This window comes from Brienomyrus brachyistius, chromosome 15 (assembly GCF_023856365.1).
Source record: "Brienomyrus brachyistius isolate T26 chromosome 15, BBRACH_0.4, whole genome shotgun sequence".
NCBI classification, from domain to species: domain Eukaryota; kingdom Metazoa; phylum Chordata; class Actinopteri; order Osteoglossiformes; family Mormyridae; genus Brienomyrus; species Brienomyrus brachyistius.
In genome coordinates this window covers 17,170,003-17,190,904 of record NC_064547.1, presented here as the reverse complement: position 1 = coordinate 17,190,904, position 20,902 = coordinate 17,170,003, and the positions used below count along the sequence as shown (strand labels likewise).

The following is a 20,902-nucleotide window of genomic DNA, read 5'->3' as shown; positions in this document are numbered from 1 at the left end:
AAAGATATTAATTTATATACCACATGAATATAGATACGTTTTTAGGAGCCTGCTAAATTACCCCTTTTTTGAGGTTAAAGAAATTAGTTTAAAATCTTACGGAGGCCACAGTGATAATATATAAAGGAATATAAATGACACTGTTTTCGACTTTTCCCCCCTGTCGCCGTTTCTTGTATCCTGACCATCGGCACATTGTTCCATTAAACCTGAGACCGTTCTGCTCCCCCCCCCCCTTCCCCCCAGATGAGCAACCGGTGTGAGACTCGCGTGGAGCTGATTTGCATAATGATTTAAATTTCGGTTAAATGAATATAGCTGCATTTAGGGAAATCTGAAACAAACTGGAATTTTAATATGGCCCGTAATTTTAATTATTGCCAGTTTTCACCTTGGGATCGCTTTTCAGGGAAGGGATTACAGGCCTGAAGTCACTGCGGACTTTCCCATAGAAACACCGGAGCAATTGGCTGGCAGGAAAGAGGGCGGGTTCCGATATGGTTCTGTCCGTCTTGCCTTTTTCCAAACTACCTGGCAGGCGTTGTTTTCTGGGCAAAAAAACAGTCATTTATGAAGTTAACCAAATCCAGCTTGGGTAACTGAGAAGATGGCTGGGATTAAAGGTAAAGGGGGCCGGGGTGATGTCTTTCGAACTATGCGATTAAAGCGAAAGTAAAATGCTGTGAGTTTGTCAGTATTAGACAAAAGGGAAAAAGCCAAACATAAAAAAACAGGCATCCTATTATACAGTTACTGTGATGCTTGACAAAATTAAAGCTTTTAACTGAGTTTATTTCTGTTTCATCATTTAGGTGTTAATTTACTGGATTACAGAAGTCAAGTTTAAAGACTCCAGTCACTTAGTTGCGCCAGATCACTTCCGCCACTCTGAATACGTAGGAAAACATGGAATATTAGTTTTACGGCGCTTAACATTTACGGTGTAACTAAACTATGTACTGTAATGACACGTTGCATGCAAATCTAATTGAAGTCTGTTTAATCTGACAAAGGGACAAAACTGTGGAAAGTATTAGTCATCGATGGTGTCTCGGATCAAGGAAAGTAGTCTTGTTAAAAATGTATTCTGGTGTCTCCCACCCACATTGCGCTGTTTTTAGCCATTTTTAATTCTCTTGTTTAGTTTATGATCGATTGGGATACTTTTACAGTGTCATTTTGGACATATAGTGCCTTACAGGACAACATGCACTTCGAGCGGTGATACAAAGTCAAGGTGAGCCTTGATGAAGTAACTTTCATCATTAACCGTCTAAATATTAAGTAATTCATCAGTTTCACGACGAATTGTTCATCTTTACGTCAAATTCTGTTGTCGGGGCATATTTCAGGCGTCTTTAAGAAGTAATAGTGACACTTGAATCGGAAAATAAGTCCGGTTTATTTGAAGGAAAAATGACATGTGTGGTGGGGGGTCCAATGAAGTGTGTTTTTTCTGTTTGTAACAGAAATGTGAAAGGGTCTGTCTGTAGCTTTATTTTGCACTGTCTACAGCCTGCTTCCCATTATTTTAGAGCATGCAGTGATTGACACCGCACGGAAGTCCCGCCTGCCGTTAGCGTCGCAGGGTAACTTGTACCCCGGACGGACAGCAGGGGGCGTCTCGCACACAGCCGCTCTCCGGAGGTGTGAAAATGCGCCCCTAGAGACATCCAGACCCATTTTTATCAAGAGGCGGCCTTACAGTGTAGTTTTCAGGTGTTAGAAAGCTGTGGGTTGACAGTTTCTCACTCTTTTCCATTAGCTAGAACTTCTGGACCCCCTGACAAAATTCCACCTTGGGCCCTCTGCTAGGGTTGCTGCTTTCTGAAGAATCTAACCCCCGACGATACGATTTGCCGAGTAAGGGGGCCGATGGAAACCCCCACTATAAAATTTCTCATTTATTGTATAATGTACCTCAAGCACATAACTAATGATCTGGTATATTCAAGGGCCCCTATAGTGCTGGGGCCCTGAATGCATCAGGGTATCCGTGCTGCTCTGACACCCCTGATAACAAGTGACGGTTGGATGGTGTAAGGTATCTGGTCAAGTGAAATGCATTTTTTGTCCACTAGAGGGCAGCAGTAGGTTAGTAGATAATGCTTTGCTTTCGTGAGACAAACCCGAAGTGATGACTGTTTGCTGAGGGGGCATCTGCCTGCTGTCTGCTCTCTCTTCCAGCACTGGTGGGCCTGTCTTTTGGGGGGGCAGTCGGCCTGATGTTCCTCATGCTAGCCTGCGGCTTGGAGCAGTATGGGTACGTTCGCACGCGCTCTCCCCGCCCCGCACGTTTTTAACAGGTGGATTGGGGGCCATACTTCACCTTTCTTCCCCTCAGCATAGCTTTACACCACCCTGAATGAGGCGGGGGGCGGGACAAGGAATACAGGAGGTTTATTAAGATTCAGCTTTATAGTCATTAGACATGACGCAAGTTCAGCTACAACAAAATGCAGTTTTGCATCTAACCAGAAGTAGCATATGGTTATGTGCAAAACAGATCAGATGGAGGGCCACAGTGTAAAAATTAAGGTCAATGGTTTGGGGGGGTAGGGGGAGTGGGCTAATGCAGGGTTTGAGAATGAAGCATTGTGGGAAATGCAGTTCTTGAGCCTATTGGTGTGAGACGCCAGGCTCCTGTACCGTCTTTGTGACGGCAGGTGAGCAGTCGGTGCGAGGCTGCAGTGTGGGGGAGGTAAACCTTCACTGGGGTAGTGATGCTCTGATGTTAATGAATGAGAACACAATGTTAAAACAGCCCTAGTGCCCCCCCCTGGGGCGACCCACAGTGACTGGGTGTTTTGTTGAAGAGACTTGCTGCTGTGTTGTTGGTTTGCTGTCCATGATATTCTGTTCTGCGCCCCCCCCCCCTCACCCCCCCCCAGAGTGTACTGGCCGCTGTTCACCCTCATCTTCTACGTCCTGATGCCCATCCCCCTGCTCATCGTCAAACGACTCGGCGAGGACGGCGACTCCTCCAGCAGCGCCTGCAGGGAGCTCGCCTTCTTCTTCGCCACGGGCATCGTGGTGTCCTCCTTCGGCCTGCCGGTGGTTCTGGCCCGAGCCAGCGTGGTGAGTGCCCCCCTGCTCCGGGTGGAATGATCCGGATCCCAGTGAGTGTGGATGGGTCCCTGTGGGTGATGTTTACTGCCACTCAAGTCATCCCCAAGGTTTAGGGGCCCCCGCTTGGCTAAAAACAGTAACTACAGTAAAGGGGAATGGGGGCCCCTGAATGGGGGCCCCTGAATGGGGGCCTCAAAGACAATAAACTCGCCACTGCTGCCCCCTCCCCCACCCTGGTCCACGGAGATTCTCCAGACGGCACCCAGGTCTCCAGTTCTACCCCCCCAGCAGGGTTCCAGCCTCGGTTGAGGGTCCGTGTCAACGCCCCGTCCTCCAACATGTCGGATACGAGCCCCCGAGTTGAGAGACGTTAGCTCGTGTTAAGAGCTGTGTGACGTCACATCTCAGGATGTGAAATTTCCGCAAGTAATATCGCAATATTTCTAAAACGAAGAAGACGATAGCTAAATAGCTTATTTACGAAGGCAGCATGGCCGATAAGTTTATGGCGTTGCTGTGAGTTGTCAACAGATGCAAAGCAATGCTGAGGAATGCAAAGTGATAATCGCATATGCGTACGTCACAAAGACGATGCGAACGATATATGGTGCAGCCCTGCTTGTGTTCTTACACCGTGACTAACGCTTGGCTTGATTCCGCATCATTGCCATGAGTTTTAGTATAAAAATGCAGCAGGAGCTTCCTGTTACAGTTTGACTTGAAGGCCCAGCTGTGTAAACAGGGTTTCTGGTCCTTCCTGTTCTTCGAATACGACGCAGGTGATGCACCGGCCTGCACGTACGCATGTTCCTACAGGCGCACGCGGAGTGGGCGGAGCTTCCGACATCAAGCTGCACGGGGGGCATTTTTAAAGAAACCTTACATCCCGCTTTACGCGCCTCTGCAGGGTGGGTCTCGGAGGGATTTAGTGAAGCAATCCGTCATGTGGGTCTTTGGCCGTCGCTGCATAAATGACTGGGTTACTGGTCATTTTCAGCAGCACATGCCTCATTTTATCGATCTTTTGTGTTTCATTTGGTGCGCAGTGTGTATGAATAATCCCCGGTTTACTCTGGAAAGATTAGCTGCCCTTGTCTGCAGATGGAACTCAGACGAGGTTCTCTCAGGACAAATGTGCAGCCGATTTTCTCTCTTCTCCAGTTTACAGAAAGATTAGTTTGCTTCTTTTTAGTTGCCAGGAAATGTTTGCTAGCCCCGTTCACCCCGATGTTTAGAAAGCTCTGACTGAATGTGGGTGTGTCCCCTGGAATTAATTAGCCAATGAAATCCCGGGAGGCTTAGTCGTGTCCAATCCACTGTTTGTTATGTCCATCGCTATGGGAAGCCGGCCCGCTCGTTTCCTGGTTCCAGCAGCGGATCTGCTGCTTGTGTAACTCGACCACCACTGGTTTCCACAGTGAGGTCAATGTCAGTTACCACACATCTTTTGAGATGCAATCTTTTGCCTACTATTTCATTGCTGAAGGGAGAGACGACTTTCACCTTAAGGTCTAGTAACCTGAATTTAGCTTTGGAGATGTTCTGGAACATCTCCCGAGACGGTGTTCTGGTCCCTATCCAGCTACCCCTCCATCTCCACATCTACTGAAGAATTCCGTGTGTTGGATGATTCTGGCACAGTCTCCAAGTTGTCCCCATGCCTCAGATCCATGTTGACTTGCCATTAAACGCGCTGCCTGATGTTCCCAGCAGAAGTATGAGATGAGATGGCTGGTTTCGTAACTCCACCCAAGCGTAACCGGTCAATGAACCACGAGTCACGACCTCTGAGTCTGTCTGCCTTCCCATCATCTCTGCTTTACGCCATTTTCCTCCTTCTGTAAAGCCTGCTTACCTGATCCATCCTGGCACTTTGAGCCAAAGCCTTAACGCAGTGTTCAGTTGTATTCAGGAATGTTCCATTCGTTGTGTTCAGATTTGATTGTCGAAGGGAATTGTGGGAATCTACGCGGGAGCCGGCAGTCGATTGACTGTAAAATGGTAACGTGTACTCCTTTTTGCACCCTGTCCTGATCAGCTCCCCCATGTCTCCCCCCGGCAGATTAAGTGGGGGGCCTGTGGCTTGGTGATGGCCGGGAACGTCGTCCTCTTCGCCACCATCATGGGCTTCTTCTTCGTATTTGGCGGGGACAGCTTCAGCTGGGACTCCTGGTAAAGCAGAATGGGACTGTGCACGTCCTGCCTGCCGGGACGTCGGGGAGAGCAGCACGATCCGCCGGGGACCTTAAGCACTGCTTTGATCACTGACAGTTGCTGCACCAATGGGGTTTTTTAATCTTTCTTACCTTTTGGGAGGGGGGTATTTAGGCCTCCATTCTCGCATCTCCTCCTTGCTGGCCTTTCCCCTTCATGTCTCACCTCCCTCCTTCCCTTCACACCCCGGCGAAGACTCCGCCTCCACCTGCACTCTCCAAACACCTTACTCCCTTTTTTTTTTTTCCCTCGCTGTAGCAGGGTGATGTAGCATCACCCTGCAGCTTTTGCAGATTTGCAGATAGATATAGACGGATCACATGCAATCGCCTTACACTGTACAGCTCATGCAAAATTATAAATACTTTCTATATATAGTATGCGTATGTAGTGAATAGTCCATGCATTCAAATATTCAATCTCAAGGTGTGTGTGTGTGTGTGTGTGTGTGCGTGCGCATATCTGAGGTATGGGAATGCAAATGTAACTCCCTAACAAAGCACAGCCCTGCCGTGGTCCAATAACCCACGACCAGACCTTCTGCTTGCCGTAACCATGCCCTCTGAGAAATTAACGAGCGTGCGATTCCAGCCTTCTGACGCCCTTCCGGATGTGTCCGCTCAAGAAGCTTAACAATTAAGGCCCTGCCGATGTTTCTCTGTAGTGCTGTGTCCTTTTCTGCATACTAGCCGATCCGGCTTCCACCTAAGCATCTATATCGGGCTCCTCGGATGTTCAGAATACTCCACGGTTGTTATGAAAATATCCACCTGTTACGGAGAATAAAAACAAACGCGACAATGTACGCTTAATGGATATTATGTAATCGTCCCTGGTTTGGCTGTGGATGTGGCGTCTTGCACAACTGGAGATGTAACTTTTTATTATCTGAGGTTTTCCATTGATTGTTTACGCTGTTGGATGTTCCACAGACGTAATTAGACGTACCAAAGCCAATTAGAGTAATAGATTACTCAGGATTTCAGGGTTTTTTTTTTTTTAAAAAAACTACTTTAGAAAGTACAATTTGATTGTGCTTTCAGGTTGTTTAAATTAAGTTATCCGTTTATTTAATTAAAATAAATTGCCTGTTTTGTACATTTTACCGTTTCCAATCTTCTCCTTTTCTGTTATGCACTGTGGTATGTTGGGGATTCTGTAATTTTTGTGAAAATGGCATATATATATTAAACTTGTTCTTCTCCTGTCTGGTCGCTGCTCTGTGAGTCGGAAAAAGTCTTGCATATTCTTTTCATCCGGCCGCAGGATTATGTGAGCTGTATTTTAGTTTCATTATTTGATATTTGAAATAGTTTTGAGCCCCCGGGGGCCAAGGAGAAAGAGAATTTTTCCTAAGTGGTTTTTAAAAGCTGTTCAGAACAAATGTTCTTCCTTAAGGCCGTGGAAGTCGAAGCTGTCGTCTTATCGAGTGCATGTTGCTCAAAGCAGTAGAAGTATGTTTATGTGAGTGTGGCCTTTTTAATAGCTTAGTGATTATTACTGTGGGGTCACATGGTCGTGAGCCGTCATGTGACCCGGTACTGAACCTCAGGTTTGGAATGTAGATTAATGTGTGTCACGGTTCCCCGATTCCGGTTCTGCAGATTTCCCTGTTCAAACACACAGACTAAACTTGGCAATTAGCTGTTGAGTTAAATGGGGTGTCTGAGCAGGGAAGTCTGCAGGACCGGAATCAGGGAGCCCTAATGTTTCTAAATTTTCCTTTTTGATTAGAATCACACTTGCATGTCTGGCCAGACACTTCAGCCACAACATGTCACTGATCAAAAGTGGACGAGATTCTTTGTATGAAAATGTAAAATAGCAGAATGTATATATTTACAAGACAGTTTTGATATGGAAATGATCACATACTCACTATGGTGACTCTGTACTGGGTAAGCGGATGGATGGATTATAATATGATTGGTTGGATGGATGGATGATAGATGCTATGGGTGTGTGGATGAATGGATGTATAGCATGATATGGGTGGGTAGGTAGATGGATAATAGATGGCTATGTGGGTGGGTGCAAGTTTGGATGGATGGATAGATCGATGATTATATGGGTGGGTGGATGGATGGATTTATAAATAGATGGCGATATGGACGAGTGAGTGGGTGTATGGATGGATTGATGTGCAGTAAGATGGATGACTATGTGGGATCATGGATGGGTGGATGGTTGGTTGGGTGCATGGATGGGTGGATGCATTGATAGGGTCTGCTCCCTTAACTACTAAAACCTCTGCCGCTTTAAGGTCATCCCCAGGGACTGGATCTCGTTCCTCTTACGGAACCGGATCCCAGGATCACAGAGTGCCCTGGCCCTGCATGGCATCTGAAAATAGTCCCCAAATGAAAGGCGCTCCCCGGGTGACTGTCGCGCTCAACACGTCTCTCTGTCCGTGGTTGCTGTCGCCGTCAGTCCGGCCGGGCGCTGCGATGGCCGTCGGCCCGTGGGTGGCGCTGGCGGGCCGAGCCGTACCCAGCTCCGGGCCTCCAGCTGTTCCTCTGGCACCAGGCCATCCGTTGGCTCAGCTCAGTGCTGCGATTTGGAAGTAGCTAAATGCAAATTCCTTCAGCGACAGGTGTGCAGACAAGATATAAGCTTGTTTTTCTCCCTTTGTCTGCAATGGGAGCACATGAAAGTTAACAGCGCTGGCTCTGAACCAGGAGCGTCGGCCCTGGACTCTGCCTGGACAACAAATAACGATGGAAAGGTTTATTCTAAACTCTGTCAGCTTAAATATAGACAGGTATGTTTTAACCCCCCACCCCCCCCCACCAACGTGCGGGGAAAACGGATTCGGTGTCTTACTGTTACTGCTCTTTAAGTAGAAAAAGTAAATGTCAGGGGGAACAAGCTGACAGTGTTAAATTCCACAGCTGTGGAATCGTCGTATCGAATGTCCCACACGTGTCGTCACCCAGCCTCAGCTCAGAAATCCCCTCTCAGTCCTTTTATGTTCTAAAATACACCAGCGGAGGCCAAACCACAGAAAAGTCATAAAATTAAAACGTTTTGTTGCTTCAGTTAATTTTGTAAAACCTGCTCTGCTCAAACTGGCAACCCATCCCGGGTGTACCCCAGCCTTGTGGTCTGTGCTGCCTGGGATTGGCTCTTTGGTCCTCATGTGACCCTGCCGGGGTAAGTGATTGGACGATGAATGGATGGATATTTCCCTCTGTCACATATTCGCTGATGTCGCTGTGTCTGTTTATTGTGGTGGATTTCATTCCTGTTAGCATAGATGTTTTTGTGAGAGACTTTTCTGCCGTGGGTTTCTGAAGACTGTTCCATGTGGAGCGTGAACCGCATCGCCGCTATCATATAACGGAGAAGAGTTTGTGTGGTGAATGGCAGGGAATGTGCTGGATACCATCCTCACTTGTTAACATCATCTCAAGGTCCTTGGTGGTGTAAAATGTCACTAATTAATGAGCTTGTGTGCCACTGGGCGAGTCCCCATAATGGCTGGTACTGTTTCCCTGTACCTTGGTCAGAAATGGCCTGAGAATGAATTTCTGTTCTCGTTTGTTCAATGGAAATTGAACATAAACAGACCCGATGCTGGCAGAGGCTCTGACTGCCCCCTACTCTGGAAAATGGTGGGATTTGAAAGATCTGTCAACACTGGCAAAGCAAGGTTTTTCATGGTTGGGGGGGGGGGTTTTCAGAGGGCCTCACAATGTGTGAGTAGAATAGCGGCGGGGGGGGGGGGGCTCCCCTTGGCCCCACGTTGCTTTCCCCGCCCCCCCCCTCACCCCGAGCCACCTCCCAGGGGGCAGCCTGGGAGTCACAGAACCTGGTGTTTCAGAGTCAGGCATCGTTCAGATGATTGGTGAGTATTCCTGGGGGGTGCCCAGAATAGCATCGCCTTTGCCCGGTGACCACGCGCCCCATCCGCTCGCCAGCGAGCCCCCGGTCGCTACAAAGGGCGCCCATGGTCCCGTAACTCCATTCCCTCCCCGCCGGCTGCGTAGCTTCATGGTAAGTACAGCGCGGCTCTGTCGGTCGCTCGTGTCGGTCGCCTGCAGGCTGCCTCACCGTCAGAGGTGTCGCCTAACTGAGCAGGGGCCCCCGGCTTTGTTTGTAAACAATGTGCTCTGTGCAGCACCTGTGAGGCCGTCGCTCTGCACTCAGGTAGCGTGAGTCAAGGAGATGTAGGTTTTAGGCATAGAAAACTTAACGTGGGGAAAGTTTAGTCCTAAAAGCCACACAGGAAAGTCCTCTGATGGTCATAAATACTTCTTACTTTGCTTGTTTTCCAGCAGTTCCTTAGCCTACGAGAAGACAGAAGTCTTCCGCATATTCTTTTGAATTAAAGACCATACAGGATGCGTCTTGTAAACCTTGTAATTAAGGGACATTCGTTAAAACTCAGAAACACAGAGACACACACGGGTGACTTATTCCACACTTATTGCCGTGTTCCTCCGACCGTCCTGTTATTGTTCTATGCTGAAGCATTGCGGGGAAGAATGGAAAATTCCAGACCACTGGGCCTCCGCTGTGCGGCCAGGATGGTGGGGATGAGGTCGGCCATCATCCCTCAAGAATCCCTCCAATGGATGAAGGATTGACAGGGCAGGAGCCACTGTGGGATAATTTATAGAAGTAAATCTGTAATTGTCTGTACACCGGCCGTTGTTTAGCATCCATAATTCCAGGTTCTAATTCTGGGTAAATTGGGCATTAGTCTTCTGTAATTTTTCTTGGAGTACCTTAACTTGCCAAAAGTCACAGGACATTTTAGTCTTGGCCTAAAAGGGTCTTTTGATGAATCAATCATGGAAGGTTTCCTACTGATAACTGACTGGAAGCTGGTAGTTTTGGGCTCTTTGGTGAAGAGGCTTATCTTGGCCCTACCCTGACCCTACCTCTGTCCTCTGATTTCATTAGGTGGGAGTTCTCACAGGTTGTGGTTGGTGGAGATGACCATCCATTGTTCTGTAGACCTAAATACTTATTGGCGTGTTTTTGGGCTTGCCCTCAGCAGGTGCCCACAGGAGGTGCCCTCAGCAGGTGCCCACAGGAGGTGCCCTCAGCAGTTGCCTACAGGAGGTGCTCTTGAAGCTGGGTAAGAAAGATGCAGTAAACAGCCATTACAATCTCTACCTACGTTTAGGATTTCTCATCCCTGCCAGTTGGAATAGCCTGGTGTTTTTACGATCTGCATGCAAACGTGCAACCAACCACTCTGACACTTCACAGAAGAATCACCGTCTTGCTGGATTTCAGATCACTGCTGCTCTTTGAATCTGGCCGGAGTCGAAACGCCACGTTGTTCGTCCCGTGGGCGGCGGTTAGGTTAATTAGGCCTCATCCTGCTGCTGAACAGCCTCAAGTCGTGATACTTGTTTGTACTTCGGCTTGTTGTGGCTCCTTCTTGGAACATGGCCGGCTTTTCGATGCCGCCGCTTAACGAGGCCGGGCGAGGGGTCTCCCGCTCCGGCCCTGCACCCCTGCTCGCCAAGCCACTCAAAGGCAGCCTTTAAAGACCCCAGCACACAATGTTCTTCAGCTCCTCGCTAGAAAGCAAATTACCCCCCATTTCTGCGGGGCTGTGACTTTGGCGTTAAGTGCCAGGCCGGCCACTCTAGGCCAGAAGGGGAGGCCTCGCCCATACAGGGCCCTCACCTACATCACATTACCGCTAATGACTTTAGGACGATGAAAACAGTCGTTGCTCATCTGTCCTGTACTATGATTACCCACTAATACCTGGAAAATGCATGCTGATTTTATTCTAATAGTCAGTTATTTCTGAATCATATAATATGAGGCAGGCTTTTGTATCCCTTCCATCACTGGTCCAGTTGCAACAGTTTCCACAGCGCAGGGGGGTGAGGTGAGGTGGGGGGGGTGTTCCGTAATGGGAACGAAGCCCAGTCTTCTGTTCAGTACCACTGCGGTGTCCGTCTCCACCTGCTTGGTGCGACAGCTTTCATCCAAAGCATCCATTCGACGTTCTGGCTGATTCTGGAAAAAGACCAGACGGCCAGTCCGGCAGAGTCTCATTATTCAGAATTTGCTCTCCTTCACCGCTGCTCCCCCTGCTGTATAAGAGGAGTATGACTGAACTATAGTGTTTTTGCACGTATTTTAAATTGTGGTCCTTGAACTGTTCTCACATAACTTTGTACACTAAAGAGTCTCCCTTCAGTTCATGCAGTATTCAGCTTTCACAGTCAGACACACTAGACTACAAAGCAAGGGTGGGGACTCTGTTCCACGGAGGGCCGTTGCAGGTGCGGATTTTTGGGATGACCTCACAATCAGCCAATAACGGTGGGTCCCCGGGACTGCAGATGAGAACTATTTTATTATTGGCTGATTGAGAGGCCATGCCAAAAACTCACACCCAGACTGGCCCTCCATGGATCAGGTGCCCCACCCTCGCTGTAAATGGAGAGTGAATTAGAGCCAAAAGGAAACAAAACTCCATAGTTTGATAGGAGGGAAAAAACCCACTGGGGCTCCAAAGGTTACAAGCTGCCCACACAGGCCAGAAAGTAGTGCACGTGTTTGTATGGCGCTCCGGCCTGTCACACCCCCTGCAGGCCTGCCCTCTCCTCAGCCATCTGCAGGCCGTATCCCATCCTGCACACACCAGTAGCATGTGTGGTCTGCTGCAATAGAAGAGTGAGATTTATTATTATCCTGTGGGGAAATTCTCTTTTCGCCTCTCCCATTTTGTTTCCCGTAAAGGTCAAAGCATAGGGTCAGCCGGCGTCTGTCTCCCACGAAGTAATCAGGGCTAAGGACCCAAAATTGGCTCCACTGCCAGCCATGGGATTTGAACCAGAGACCTTCTGTTCGTGGACTTCTGGGCATAAGGGGGAGGAGGGAGACGCAGATGCTGATAATGAACAGTCATGGTACTGCGTACAAACCTTATTTATGGTAGACTAGGCTGAAGTTAAAGGGTCTTCATGGTGAAGTTAAACGCTGAGAGCTGCAGCACATCCCTCATATATGCTGGCAGGCTGTTCCAAAGCCACCAAGCCCCTGACTGAAGGTTTTTTATTTATGCAAGGAAGTACAAGAAGGTCTTCATTTGGTGAACTCAGTGTACGTCCTGGGAAATACGATCTAACCATTCCAGTTTGACAGTATCAGCAATGCAGCTTTGTGCACCTTAACTGAATGTTTAAAATAAAATTAGAAAGTGTTGTTTATATATTTAAGTTTACTGCATAAATTGTGTATAACACGTTTGTATATAAAGCAGCAAAAATTTGAGTCTTAGTTCTTTCATAAATCATGCATCTGGCAGTAAGTTAAACTGGGCTGCCAACAATTATTCACCAGGGATGAAATTTTAATGACAAACTGTATATTATTGTTTGTACCATTCGGCTCTTTGATCGGCTGGGATTTGGCACGAATCGTTCCGCACGTGTTCGACCGCAACACGTGACTCCTGACCCTACTTAGCTGAGCCAGCTAACTTTGGTAACTTTGCTAGCTTTTGATCTCCGAAAGGTCCAAGAAAGATGCTGGTTCTATCTGGTTCTTACTCCTTTTTAAATTTGTTTAGTTTTTTAGAACCAGAACTGCACTTTCCCCCCCCAAGATGTTTTTTTCTTTTTCTTCAATGGTCTCACACTCCCTTCGAAGTTGCTGATTTTGGAAACTTCAGCAGGTGATAGGAATTTGCTGTTTAGATTTAAAAAATCCTGGGTGGATGTAGCCCGCGTTGCAACAGGTGATTTAATGACGGAGCTGCCGCAGGGAGAGGACCGTTTGCAGTGGATGCGGAAGGTGAGGATTTTATCAGAGAAACAGTCAGATGCTTCGACACCCTCCTCTAACAGATGTGGCTCCTCCCACAGCTCCCACCTTGCGGTACACAGGTGCCAAACTCCGCCCCCTTGTGATTTATGGAAGATTACTAAAGGCTGGGCATGTATAGGAGCGTAATGCTTAGAGTGAGGCGGGCACGCTTTCCAACAAAGGCAATTTCACGCATCATCAACCCCTGGAGAGGGAAGCTACGCAAATAGTAGCAGCTCACTGACGACAGTGAACGTCACAGAACTGCGGTTCGGAAGTTTGATGGCGATGATGCGATTAGTCAGCAGACGTTTTTACCACAAGAAATGCACAGTGTTTGAGTGCAGATTCTGAAGCATGTGGAGCTTAAGGGCCTGGCCCACTTCTGCCATCACTCTGTTGATCCTGGGATTTGATCTAATACCCTGCCCCTCACCAGCACAGCATTCTCACCTGCTAAGCCACACACCACCCCATAAACACGCTCTAAACCGTGGATTTTTCATATGTGAGGTGAGCGTGATAACGACTACACTATGGAAACCTGACACCAACATAAGAACGTTAATAAACAGCAACACCGGCACTAACAGTAAATCAGTGTTAATTAGCTTCTGGATGCTCGTTAGTGGCGTTGGCTGCTATGTGATCTGTCACCAGCAGAGCAACCAAGCCCTGCGTTTGTGTTTCACTGCCAATATCGATTTTAAAAAAATTCCAGTGAACCTGATAACATTGTTAATGATGCGCATAAATCCCGTAGATTTCGCATTCAGGTAAGAAAGACCTCTACCTTTATGATGCTATGAGACAGTACATCTAATAAACTCCAATTTGTTGTTATATTGGTCTGTATCTGGGATGGCATGAAAAACTATACTTTAACAGTAATTGCTTCAGCGAATATCCCGGATAACAACAAACAATAACAAACGCAACCTTTGTATTGAGTTTTTTTTGCATTTTTCATTTGTTCTTGATTAGATTGTGATTGATAAGACTCCACTGGTATGTCAGTAATCTAAAGGAATTTAATCTCCCTCGTCAGAAATTTGGCTAATTTTGCTTCTTTCCCATTCTGTTTTTGTTAAGACGAAGGAAAAATGCCCATTGAGTGATAAGTCCTAGGGTCGTCCTAGGAGGGAAAAAAAACGGTTTTCTTGTCCGAGTTTCCTTACGATTGCAGAGAGAGGGGGTATTTGAAGAGTCATTCCTATCAAATCAGCGCCGTCGGCTGGTGGCACCTGGACGACAAGCTGAGAATTCCCAAACCCCTACTTCTGCATGGTTCTAACAGATAACTGGCATGTTGTTATGGCAACGCTGGGGGATATGGGGCTTGGGTATATTGCATAGCGTCCAGGTGCAGTTTGTAGACGGAGGCCTATAGCCCATCCATGCTAGTGTCACGCTGATAGCTGGAGAGAGTGAGCCGAAGTCCTAGATGGGTCCAGATCGTGGTTTTGCATTCAGCACGGAATGAGTGGCTGTACATAGAAAAAAAAACCCTTTTATTCTCAGAAGAAGAGTAGCTTTACAGGTTCTAGGTGAGGGTGAGCTCAGGCAAAGGGCATTGTAAGGCTTTCAGATCGTGGCCTTCGAACACAAAGTAATGAGAACAAGTATCCCCTGTTCATATGGTTCTGTTTATGCCCTTATGATCAATTGGACGCCGTCCTTGGAATAATAAAGTACAGAACCCAGGGTGGAGGACAGAACTTGGCTCAAACTAGGTTTTGAAATCTCGCTACATAGTTAAGGCTACCCAGATAGCAGTACAGTGCATTGGCTTCTGCTTCACATGATTTTGTAGCCAATAAGAGACCAAGAGATCAAAGTAAAGTAGCTCATTGGATGTTCATTTCTCTGGATGTTTAGGGTTGTATTACAAAGAAGTGGTTTTACAGCAGGGGGTGGGGGGGGTTATGTTCTCCATCTGCAGTTTGCACTCCATCTGGGATTTTACAAAGGGCCGAAAATACACCGCAGTACGTAACTGGCATTTAACTGCTCTTCATATGATATTGAGTTTAGGTTCCCTTTTTGTTAAAGCAATAAAAATAATTTAGAGCCTTAGGAAAATTATGGAAATTAAATTTTGACATTATGCCGAGGATTTTCATTAGTTTTTTATTATTATTTTGCCAGATTATTTCATGCGTTTTAGGCAGTGCAGATTCTGGTGAGTTTTTCATTTCTAAATGCCTTTGTGAGACTCGCGCCAGGTGGGACGGACAGAAGCGAATGACACACGGAACGGGAGCGAAGACGGACATGGCAGCCAGCGTGCTTACTGTGTACCAAAGGAGGGGGTGTGCATTTATCACCTGTGTTTGCCCTCCCCACCATACAGTATGTATTCTTTGAAGGAATGTAAACTTCTCCTAACTTCTTCCTACTTACTGTAATTTTACTGCAAAGCTCTTGTTGTGGATCATAATGCCTTTGAGACCCATCCATTCATGTCCCAACCCCTTGTCAAGGTTATGGTGATCATCCCAACCTCACCACATGGGGGGGAGGGGGGCAAAAGATCCAGTGAAAAAAAATCTGAAGAAATACATCTGGTTGAATTCTGTCGCATTAGTTTTGTAAGCCTAAATTACCTGAAAATGTTGTTTTTTGCTACTGGGGGGGCATTAGAAGACCCAGGGCTGGCCCTGAGTGGACGGCATGCGCCTGAGGAGGACGGTTCCCCTGGATTTATCTGCTCCAGTCGAATCACATACATATTTCTCTGAGGGAAGACATGCTCCTGTTTGCGGACTAATCGCTGAGTGTGCTGAAGCGTCCCGCGTGTGAGATCTGGTAAGTGGCAACTGATAGCTTCCCCCGTCGCGGCGGGAACAGGTGCCCTGTCATTAGCTTGTCTGTTTGTTTGCTTCCGAGAGACCTTCCGACCCTTGATTTAAATCACGTCAGCACTGGTAGGATGTTTTGCATTTGTGGTGTTGACGATGCCTTTCGCCGGTATCGATATGGGGCTGATGTGGTTTTGGTGTGATTTTAGAGCCCTGTGTTAATATTTCATCCCAGTACCATCTCCAGAGGCCATGACTAGATCTGTGTGTTGATGACATCACCCTTCCTTGCCCAGCATATCATTGGTGGAAATGTGATGTCATCCTTATTTTGAATAGTTTGGTAAACTGAAGCTGGTGTCACATGCCCTTCTTGGTTCCTTGATGTGATACAATCCTCCCCTTTGTGGTTCTACAGTGGCTAAACTTTTCACGGTCTTTTAATCAAACCACTGGCATAAACATAATAACATAGTTCTGCCCACCATCTTCCAGTTGCTGCTATTGGTAAAGAAACCGCTGTCTTTTGCCGGGAAATAAATATTATTTTTTAAGGGAATATATGCCTACAGCAGTGCTGTCAGAGCAATGACAGCCAGGCAGACCTTGCCGTCAACAAGATAGTGAGTATGAGGATTTTGTGGGCTAGTCTGTCCTTGCTGGTAGCTGTTCAGAGGTGTGTGAGTCTCTACGGCTTTAGCTAACTGCGATTTACCGCAATACGCCCGTGTCTTCCTTCGCGTCGTCGGGCTGTTGGTGCGCTCCTACGTAGTACAGATCCTTCTTAAGAAAGTAAACTATTACTTTTTGAACTGCTGGAATTACATATAACAACACTCCGCATTATAGCAATTTATTAACCTGCGGGCTGCTTATAGCACTCGCTTTTACGTTTTACGTTTGCTTACTTGTAATTGACAGAGCTGGGTCAGCCAGTCCCTGGAGCAATTAGGGTTGAGTTTTACAACACTTAGTTCTTATTAGCGGGAGCAGGATATGTTCAGAGCGCCTCATGTTTGTTTCACCCAGAGCCGGGGAATCATTAAATGACATCATTGCAATGATGCAACTGGACACGTCCCACCGATCGGTGCCCGTTAAAACAGACGGCGCGTTCACTCATCATTTACGTACCTCTGCATCAGTTTTAAATGTGCGAAGTAACAACATGTTTATGAGTCATGATCATCGAACGTGTTTCCTAAATACATTTAGAAAAGCAATAACAAAAAAAACAAACAACTAAAGCTCAGTGCGTTTTGTATATTTCACGCTTCAGGGGATGGATATAAACCCAAAGTCCGTTATTACGTGGTCTTTACGGGCGCTATTATCGGGAGGTTGGCGGTGATGTCGAGTAGTAAGCCGTCCTTGTTCATCACCACGTCACCACGTCTTGTCGGGCTTGTGTTGGTAAGGATGGGGCTTCACTTTCTCCCTGTCGCGCGCTGCTACCCCCAGACCCTCTCTCACCATTCTGCTTTCCCCGGACCGGGACCTTAACCCTTCTTTCTGTTGGCCGACTCCCCAACCAATCTGCTTTCCGCGGACCGGCACCTTAAACACCCTGTTTCCTGCAGCTCACCCCAGACCCGCTCCTTGAAGACATAGCGTAGGTTTCTCCAGACCCGCTTCTTTGATTATCCGGATTTCACCAGACCCACCGGGTTTCTGCAGCCACGACCGGGGAGAGACTGCAACTGAGTCGCAAGCCTCTCTGCCTACGGGTATTTATCTCATTTTAATTTACGTTTCCCGTGTGTTAGTTACTTAACTTCTGAATGACCAGGGGTTTCGCTGCCGTATGAGTTTTGCCGACAACGCGAATCTCAGCAGCTCACCCGCGGAAAGCCTGCAGTTGTACCTTTGACAGGGGATCGCTCTTTCCTTAAAAACATGTCCACGTATGCGAGTCTATAATCAAAACTGAAGTGGATGTGAGACGATGGGACCATTCTGCAGACCCCCCCGTATCCCTGCGGTATACGAGATTCCCCGGATTCTTGCGGTCTGCAGTTTATGAGTCAGTCGGTTCCTTCTTAATAGTTTATAAGAGTCGCCGTTTAACCACACCACTGTTTCCACTCACTACAGATGGAGCAAACTGGCTCATCGCTTAAGCATACTACAAAATGTAGTCTAGCATCTGCTTTCTTACTGGCAACAACTGTGACCAATGACATTTCTGCTCGTACCTCACCTTTTCCATGGGTATATAATCAGCGGATTATTCGGACTGTGCAGTATATGTTTTCTTCATTCTTGGCATATGTTTCCATTGTTCCTGCGATGTACTGATTTGTGTGGGTATATTTAATGACTTTGAGAAATCACATGAAATATAAAGCATACAACGTGTCGCTATGTCAGAATATCTGTGAGCTTGTACTTGGGTGAAGTTTCGCTTTAAGTCTTTAACAGCATCGCTCTCCTGGATCGGAAAACTGCGCACCTACGATCTGACGCGCATTTGTCAGCATCAGTGCGCTGTTGGTATTTTATGTAGGCTGAGATCAGACCTTTTGGGAGAAGCGTTGATTTGATAAATGACTTTAAAGTATGTCAGATTTTACGCCTGATGCTTGCTTGAAATACATGGTTCGCCTCCAAGTTTCTGAGTGCCCAGCACATGACTTACCGTCGCTTTACTGCCGCGGGTTTGATTCACGTCCACGCTGTCCATGTTAATTCATTTTTTCGGGCAGCTGTGAGACGCTTTGTTTTTGTCACTACGGAGTACGAAGTGACCTGTTTTGACAAGTGATGCTGCATGGATATGAAGCGTGTTTCCTGGAAAACGCCGCACGGCTTTGAACAGCCACTTGCCTGGCACTAATTCCTTATCTTTATATGTATCAATTAGTCAATGAATATACAGTACAACATGCATTTGAGTTGTATTCGCCGTGATTTTGGCTCCAGATCGCGATTTTGCAGGGCTCTGTAGTGTTATGGTGCATGCGGAGATTAACATCGTCTTTAAGCGATCACCGAAAGGGCTGTAAAAGAACATTGGATTGATTTAATATTAATTATAACACCCCGACTGGTAAATTGCACTATATTCACCATTCATTAGCGGTATATTATTTAGATCTCAGTAAAATATGAGTTTCTCTGTGTTTTTATTCGTTTTATTAGTTTGTTTGTATGCGTTTCTGTCAGTAAACTCAAGCTCTGAGACATTTGCATGTTAAGTCTAAATATAAAATAAGGAAATATGCCGTATATTTTTGCAATTGAATTTTCTGAATTCTAACTGGATAACATATTGAAGCGTCAACGTACTGTGAGAACAGCATAATTAACACCTGCATGTTGAAGCGTTAAGGTGAAATATTTTGCATGCTGAGTTTTCAGATGGTGCGCAAATTGTTTTCCACTGCGCCAGATCGCCAGATATTTCTGAGAATAGCAACCTGAGTTCCAAGGTAGAAGCGCAGGTAATTCTTCATAGGAGGACAATGAAGCGGGACGTTTATTAGCCATAAATTTAAATGGAGGATAATGGGTTTAACGCACCATTGATTTTTCTTCAACTGAAAACGTCCAGTTTGGTCATATTTTTGGTTATGTTATATGAGAGTTGCCAGGGATCTGCATAACACTGCAGGGTCAGCAAGCGAAGAACATTGTTTAGATCTCTTTTTTATTTACCACAGTCTACCTGGAGCAATAATAAAAACCAGCGGGGAGGGAAACGGATCTTCCGTTTATTGAAAACCGATAGACTGTGGCGCTCAGCCTCTGGGAACAACATCGGTTTAATGTTTTTTTTTTTTGGAAATCGCAGAAATTTGTAGGGCCTGAAAGTGACATTTATTTACAATATATGCATGCATGGACCGCCGCGTTTAATAAATCAGGGAGTTAGGGTGTTTTATTTTCTATTGTTTGTGAGTCGTTTCCAGTATCGGTCGGTATAGCTTGTGTCGCATACAGGAGATGTGGGCCACTTCATAACGTGCTTGACCTGTTTCTGCAAACCTGTCTTAAGTGCACTACATTATGAATGTAACACAATTTTCTTTTAGGCAATTTAACTCCAGTTAGAGATGAATTCAGCTCGCAAATGAGATTATGTAAGTATAACAATTAAACTCTATCCCCGTTTTACACTATTGACAGTTAAACGTAGTACGCCTTTTATTTTTATTGCGGAAAAATGTAAATATTCCTGTTCACTTCTGTGTACTTCTTATGTTTGAATTGTACCCCGGTCTGTATATGTGGAGTATGCGTGTTTCTGTGTCGCCTGGATTTCCTCAGAATACTGTGATTTCTTCCTGCACTGGTCCATGATGTGCTAGTGTGTGTGTGTGTGTGTGTGTGTGTGCACCTTGCACTGCTAGTTATAGGAATATTATAGGAATTACTGGCTTGAGGATGGATGAATGGACACACATATGTACACACACACACATACACATATATGTACAACATATATTTTTAATATTCATATGTGTTTGTATAACTTTCACACATAATATGAATATTATAAATATATGTTATATGTATATGTGTCCATTCATTGTATAAATGTGTATCTGCAAAAGCTTCACTCTGCAGCAGGGAAACTCTATATATTGCCAGATATCCTGGAAAAACCATCTTCTGCACTCTGGCCATGGTACGTATTTGGATGGATAACAGGGTCATTCCTGTTTCTAGGGCTTTTTCTGGCATGATGATCTTCCTCCTCCTCCTCATCCTCACTTTATGCGGTAAGCGCTCCTTTCGGCATGCTTGTAACCGCGCTCGAGTTCCTCTGCCCTCTTGTGTGTACTTGTGGCCATTGGTGTGTCCTGTGATATTCAGTGGTTCCTCCATAACACTTTTTTTCCCTACTTGTTGACAGTGTGGGTTGTAACTCATTATTTTATCATAATCGTATCGTATATAACATAAAGCATGATGTATCGCAGGACTCCTCCCTTGTATCCTGTTTCATGCAACATTCTGTATAAATAGTGTAGTAAAGTCAAGTGTCTTGGGGTAGTCAAGTTGTGAAAGGCACTATGTAAAAATATGTG

At 46.2% G+C, this 20,902-nt stretch overlaps 2 protein-coding genes across 15 annotated transcripts in view; both read left to right on the top strand.

Annotated features, from left to right (window-relative positions):
* Positions 1 to 327: 327 nt before the first annotated feature.
* On the top strand, positions 328 to 6,490 carry LOC125709017 (leptin receptor gene-related protein-like). 2 transcript variants are annotated; one of them, XM_048976998.1, is made up of 4 exons: positions 328 to 623; positions 2,188 to 2,263; positions 2,892 to 3,078; positions 5,132 to 6,490. In XM_048976998.1, exons 1-4 carry the CDS (start codon positions 608 to 610, stop codon positions 5,243 to 5,245), a joined length of 393 nt encoding a protein of 130 aa, XP_048832955.1. In that variant the 5' UTR covers positions 328 to 607; the 3' UTR covers positions 5,246 to 6,490. The 2 variants fall into 2 exon arrangements, with proteins under 2 accessions (XP_048832955.1, XP_048832956.1); XM_048976999.1 differs by lacking the exon at positions 328 to 623 and adding an exon at positions 672 to 1,237.
* Positions 6,491 to 9,107: 2,617 nt separating this feature from the next.
* lepr (leptin receptor) overlaps positions 9,108 to 20,902 on the top strand; it is a 36,229-nt gene continuing 24,434 nt past the window's right edge. Inside the window, exons 1-4 of one of the 13 annotated variants that reach the window (XM_048977063.1) lie at positions 9,108 to 9,279; positions 10,289 to 10,369; positions 19,904 to 19,951; positions 20,541 to 20,593. In XM_048977063.1, coding sequence (XP_048833020.1) covers positions 19,950 to 19,951; positions 20,541 to 20,593 — 55 coding nt within the window. In that variant the 5' untranslated portion in view covers positions 9,108 to 9,279; positions 10,289 to 10,369; positions 19,904 to 19,949. Of the gene's footprint in view, positions 9,280 to 9,322; positions 10,370 to 15,861; positions 15,877 to 16,469; positions 16,493 to 16,555; positions 17,597 to 17,645; positions 18,113 to 18,152; positions 18,173 to 19,903; positions 19,952 to 20,540; positions 20,594 to 20,902 lie in introns of those variants that run through there. The other 12 variants (XM_048977058.1, XM_048977061.1, XM_048977064.1 and 9 more) reach the window with 12 other exon arrangements.